Source organism: Mytilus californianus, unplaced genomic scaffold (genome assembly GCF_021869535.1).
Source record: "Mytilus californianus isolate M0D057914Y unplaced genomic scaffold, xbMytCali1.0.p SCAF_12, whole genome shotgun sequence".
Taxonomy (NCBI): Eukaryota; Metazoa; Mollusca; class Bivalvia; order Mytilida; family Mytilidae; genus Mytilus; species Mytilus californianus.
In genome coordinates, this window is record NW_026262604.1 from 45,299,899 (window position 1) to 45,306,458 (window position 6,560).

A 6,560-nucleotide genomic window follows, 5' to 3' on the forward strand; every position below is an offset into this window, starting at 1 on the left:
TATTAAAAAAAAACCAATATATCAGGAAACAAAATCGTCAGAATTAACCGTCTCTAAACGTTTTTCAATAAAAAAAAATTAAAAAATGAATTGTCAAAATGTTTGTTAACTCAGATATTTGAAACATATTAAAAGATGAGTTCGTGTTAGTTACGATTTATACACATACAATTTTTCTCAAATGTATACGTATCCAAAATGTAAAGATGTCAAATGTCTGATTCTTATGTATACAATACATTCGTCCAAACATTTGAAATTAATAAACTGTGTTATTATTCATCTACAACCATTTATTAAACTGCCATTATTTATTGACAAACTGTGATTCTTTGAAAAAAAAATGATTGGTTTAAATAAGTTGCTTCTCATTTTGGAAATCAACATATATATTGCGAATAAGACCAGTCGAGATTTATGGAGATTCTTTTTTTTTTGTCATGTTAAATTGAACTGTTCCTAAAACGCTTTTTTTTTCTTTTTTTTTTTTTTCATAAATATGCGCGTAGAATGCAAAACTATATTACATTGAACAAAATGCAGGAATTATTTTACTATGTAAATATATGCAAGTACAGTCATATTTTGATTTTGGATTTTTCAGGTAATTTCCCTTTAATCCCATGTCTCACATGCAAAATATATGAACAAGACAAAAAGCGTGACACTTTATTACCGTTTTGGTTTTTTTGCAACCACAACATGTTTTAAAACGACATGATATAATCTGCGCAATAGTATTATTTGTATATCATTTCGTAATTCTATTTTCCGTCATTGGTGGTATATAAGAAAGAAATTTTATTACACTTCTTTTATTAAACGTTTTTATTGAAAACAGCTTAACATTTGAAAAAATGGCATCTAATGTTGCCTTCGAAGAAGCAGTTGGAGATTTATCATTTTCTTTGTACAATGCAGTGGAAAAAAGTGGAAATGAATTGATTTCTCCATATAGTATAACAAACGCCTTGATGCTTCTGATGCTCGGTACAGATGGAACTACATACAAACAAATGAGATCTTCCCTGTTCAAACAAAAAATAGCAAGTGATGTCAACATTGGTTATAAACTTCTTAACGATAAATTGTCTTCACTAACAGGGACTGGAGTAGAGCTTTCGATTGGTAATAGACTTTTTGGAGATAACAAATTAAATGTTTTGAACACATTTACAGCGAATGCTTTACAATACTACGGCAGCGATTTAAAACGCATGAATTTTAGATCGGCACCAGATCAATCAAGAATCAGCATCAATAATTGGATTGCAAATGCAACGAAAGATAAAATCAAGGATATGTTTCCACCTGAAACTATAACTTCGGGAACTAAAATGGTCTTAGCCAATGCAATTTACTTTAAAGGAAATTGGAAAAAGGAGTTTAACCCACATAACACAACAAAGAGGAATTTTCTGGACAATTCTAACCAGCAAAAACAAGTTGATATGATGTATGACCAACGCTATGTGGTTGCTGGTGAGAACACCGAGTTGGATTGCAAGATTTTGCAACTTCAATATACGGGAAATAAAACATCAATGATATTTCTATTACCTAATGATGCAAATGGACTATCTCAACTTGAAAGTAAAATTACTATGACAAAGTTTAAAAGTCTGTTTTCTGGAATGTGGCAACGAGATACAATAATCAGAATTCCAAAATTCGCATTTGAAGCTAAATATGATCTAAAACCAGTACTTACGTCATTAGGAATTAATGAAATATTTGACTCGCAGACAGCAAATTTCGCAAAGATGACAACCATGAAATCAGTTTTTGTAACTGACGCCCGTCATAAGTCATACATAGAAGTCACAGAACAGGGTACGGAAGCTGCTGCTGCTACAACGATTGAGATGGGGCTTGGAAGTTCAATGAGCGGACCTTTTCAGTTTGTGGCTGACCATCCATTCATGTTTGTCATACGGGATAACAATTCGGGAACTATTCTTTTTATTGGACGGTATGCAAACCCATGAACGAATACTTAAAGTATAACATCAGCTCTGAAAGCATAGAGTCGGTTTGACACGTAAACGAGAAGATTGTCAATTAAATGTATAATCAAGTATAAATAAAATTTGCTTCTATCAGTATTGCAATATTCATTATCTTATCTGAAATAACTAGGTTGTATTGCGTGTACAGTCTTTTGCCACGTCATCACTCGTCCATTCGATGAACCGTTTTAATCTTGTTGTTGCTTTCATTTTTATTTTAAATATTCCATATTGAATCTGGTCACCGAAGTAGTGGATAGCAGAAATTTCTTACCCTTAACCGGAAAAGCTGGCTATATCCCTAAATCTATATTTTTTTAGGTTCTATAAGGTCCTTCTCAGGTTTGGATGAAGGTGGCAACACATTATAACAAATCAATCACATACTAAACAGTAAACAGAGCAGAAGGCTAACTGTACCAATTGATCACTCAACGCTCTTCTTCTTTATATAGGTTGAACTTCTAATTTAACTATCGTTATTATTATATTTATTGTACATTTTTGTATCACAAGTATTGCTTTATCTCAAGCAGAACTGGATACAGAAGCAATCGTATTATTGAATGAAATTTATATACAATAACAAAATTGTATATTGTTTTTATTTTCATGACTATGAGACCCAACCATAACACAAATAAAACAACATAGAAGTTCAACATGCATATAGGTCACCATTTTTATCATACGCAAGATGTTCATAGTAAACTTTTTTTGGTTGTTATGAAACAATCCAATCAAAATCATTTTTAAAACTTCTTCAAAAGAGAAATGTCTATACATTTATTAGAGTTATACAGCAATACAAGGTTTATGTCTAAAGACAACATATACATGTGTCTTGAGTTGAAGGAATAATAACACCATTGTCTTAGAAAGTGAAGTTTTTAACAATTCTACAAACATTATTGAACTAAGGATCTAGAAATATGAACTCTATCAAAAGCTGGTGTGGGTTAATAAGTCAGAATGCTAAGAGGTCTCTGTTCAATGAGTTAAAATCGTTACGTCCGTGTAATAAAATAAATTAATCAGTATGTTTTTGTCTTTGCAAGATTGATTGTTGCTTTTTGTTTTATGCCCTGTGAAAAATATTTCATGTATGCTCAGGACGAGAACTGTTTAATAATAAATACAATAGGTTTGTCCTTGAATAGGGGTTAATCGGTCTGATTTAAGGAACATGTGGATGCCACTGAAAAAAACTAGGGTTTATTGGATAGGTACAGCATATTTGCCGTGAAATACGCCTCCTACGGTCTCCCTAAAGGGCTGTTGCAAGGGTTTTTTTAAATTGCTTTAAGCCTGACACTCTCTCTTCACGAAGCAATGAATTTGACGTCTACATTCTGATCGAACGTTGGTGAGTATCTATATATATTCCGCACCGACAAATGGAGAAAAATTAAAACAGGCTCTATACATGAAGCAAATAATTTGACGTCTCCATTCTGACTGAACGTTGCTGAATATTTATAAATCCTGCACAGACAAACGGACGCCCCTTTGTCACAAAGGTTTCATTGGCAATGAAAAGAAGACCAGTGTGTCCATATTACTATATCTCAGTCATCATTGTGACATCGGTTTTTTATTTCTCTCTTTACATTTACAAATTCATTTCTCCATAACCATTCTCTAATCACTGAACATTAAACACCTAATCGCTATTTAGTCCAATCCGCAATCCCCCATTACTTAGACAACTTCCTGTTTGGGTCAAGTGTTTCAAAAACAAAGGTCATCAGTAGTTTGTGTAGTTTTTGATCAAATCTTTTAAACACAAATTAAAGTAAGAAAAATCATTTTTGTGAAGTTTTTACACTAATTTGATGCGGACAATATTTTATAGTCATCGTGGTCATAGTGTACCAATATTGCTGTCATTTGTTTAATACAATCCATCCTGAGTTGGGGTTTTTTCTGATCTATGATGCTGCAATAACATTTTCAAAATAAAGTGCAAATGATCATGAATATGGTCAGTCAGTAAACAATTCCCAGATGATACCACCTCATACATGTCATACTTTTTATTATAAAGTACAAATAGTGTTGAGTTGACCAGCCAAAAGTTAACTTGAAATCAGGTCTGATTGGATCGGAGTTGTCAAATCAAAGTTAACTTATATAAGGTCTGGTTTAGAAGTTACCTTTTAATAGTAGCGGACCTGTATGAAGTAAACTTTTTCGGCAGTCGTCCTAGGACCAAGTCCAATTTTCAAATTAACGTGATTGTGGTCCTATGACTGGTCAAAGCAGTCCTAAATTCTGTAGCAGGTAAACTTTGACCAGTCAAAATGACTGGTTAGCATGTTAACTTGCTGTACAGGTTAGGACTGCACCCATCTGTACTTAAATTTATTACTATTCAATACTTTTCTCTGTTTTCTAATCAGTTTGACTTGCATTGATTATGTTGATGATGAATATGAAAAATGCACTAACATATGTAAGTATGGTCCAGATTAGGGTCGAGAACAAATCAGTACAGTCGAGTAGGGATAAGATCGGTCTCAAATTATTTCCACTAAAATTCTGACTGATTTAGAATGGTCTAGTTAAACTCAGTAAAGTGACTTGAACGCTCAATGATAATGAGTATGTTTTTAAATGTTCGTATATTCCGTTTCATCATTCAGCCTCGTGCTAAACATTCTTGTAATTTTGAATTTATAAGTATATATGAATTACAGTTATATATGCCAACTTATAATAGATAAGAAAATATTTGCCTATCTGTTTGACACCGGTGTCATACAGATGATATTACATCAGAAGACTTTGTTCGTTAAAACTATAGCATAACAGTACAAGTAATTGTAACAAATTGATTACCATGGTCTTAAAAAAAAGTTGTAACAACATCTGTAAAGCATTATTTCTGGTAGAAAGATGATACATCTACGTCAACTTTCTTCCATTTAGCCCATTGTGTGGCCATTATTTTCCACTAAAATAATTCTCATTATAAGATTCCGTTTCCAATTCATGGATTAAGGCTCGCGGTTTGACCCTTTGGTTAACCCATGTAGTTAGTTAGTATTGTTGCTAATTTTCAGACCCAATGATAACATGTATAACCTCAAGACAACGAGGGCCAGACTGTTTCAGAAAGTTAACCGAATATTCAATTGACAGGACATGACATTAGGTTTATGCAGTGTTTGGAGATATCCGTAAAGTCTCTTTTCCGTCACTTGACTAGATGTGCAGTGGACTCTTATTGGTTGTTATTGGCTTTGAACTGCTAGAACTCTCAGATCTGTTATTTGTGTATTCTGTGTTTTTATTATTTGTTTTTGTTCTTTGTATATATCTGTTGAGATAAGCCCTTTTCAACTGATTTTTATAGTTTGATATTATGTTGTACTGTAACGCCACTGTTCCAGGTTCGAGGAAGGTTAGCGCTTCAACATGTTGAACCCTGCCACATTCTGCATTTGACTGTCACCAGTCAGGAGCCTGTTACAAATGTATACTGTGGTTATCGTAAGATTTATTGCTGTATATCATGTATGTTTTTCGTTTATTGTTTTGTACGTGACTTAGACCGTTAGGTTTCTTGTTTGAATCGTTTTAAATATATCATTTCGGGGCCTTTTATAGCTTGTTATGCGGTATGGGGTGCTTATTGTTAAAGGCCGTACCGGGACCGTAGTTGCTAACCTTTTACGTCATTTAGTCTCTACTGGAGAGTGGTCTCATTGAGAATCATAGCACATCTTCTTATCTTTATATTGTTTGTTAAAAATGAGAAAATGTTAATGTACAACATTTAGGTTTTAAAACGGTCGACCTATGTGGGGTTCTATTTCAGGCTATTATAAAACAGATAACACAAACTTTTTGTGATTTATTATCCATGGAATTCATCTGACTGATCTTTTATTTTGTTGTAACGTATATGAAAGACATCATGAACGTGTCACATTGGTGTTTCGAGCCTATTGGTATGCTAAAACAGCAGGGAACCCTTTAGATTGAAATTGTTAAACATATATCTTTGATTCATTGATCTTTCCTGATTCATGGTGAACTAGTATTCCCTAACAGTCCCTATCAGTTATGTTAAAAATATGTTCTACCTTCTAAACTTCATTTTATAAATAGTCGTGTCCATGAACCAATCCCAGCAAAACTTACTAATACCATCGTGTAAAGGGATTGGTTCATGGACACGACTATTTATAAAATAATCACCATAACATCTTACACCAACGTCTTCGCCATGTCTACAGTTATGCACACTCCATCATTTATGATTACAGTTGTCAATTCTATTGTTCTGTCCATTACAAGACAGAAACCTGAAAATGCAATGCAATCTAAAAATTATTGATTGTTTGTGTCTCGCAGTCGCCAGAATGAGCTTTAGTTATTTTCTGTTGGTCATCCGTTAATAGTTACACTATTCGTTATGGTGATATTTTTCACTGTGGGATGATCATAACTTATTATAAAGCAGGTTATGCTTACCTGTACTCTCTTTATTTACTTGAGTTCATGATATTTTCGAAGATAATTCATCCCTATGGGTATATTCAA

The 6,560-nt window shown here is 33.2% G+C and overlaps 1 protein-coding gene across 1 annotated transcript; it reads left to right on the forward strand.

Annotated features, from left to right (window-relative positions):
• The first annotated feature begins 1,301 nt into the window (after window positions 1-1,301).
• Window positions 1,302-1,988, forward strand: LOC127721092 (serpin B10-like). Its single transcript, XM_052227774.1, has 2 exons — window positions 1,302-1,482; window positions 1,684-1,988. Exons 1-2 carry the CDS (start codon window positions 1,302-1,304, stop codon window positions 1,986-1,988), a joined length of 486 nt encoding a protein of 161 aa, XP_052083734.1.
• The last annotated feature ends 4,572 nt before the right edge of the window (window positions 1,989-6,560 follow it).

What these genes read in the sequence shown, in the direction of transcription:
- LOC127721092 (XM_052227774.1), top strand. Translation starts at nt 1,302, where the DNA reads ATGTTTCCACCTGAAACTATAACTTCGGGAACTAAAATGGTCTTAGCC. An exon ending in CCAACGCTATGTGGTTGCTG is followed by an intron (nt 1,483 to 1,683) that starts GTGAGAACACCG and finishes TCGCATTTGAAG; the next exon opens with CTAAATATGATCTAAAACCA.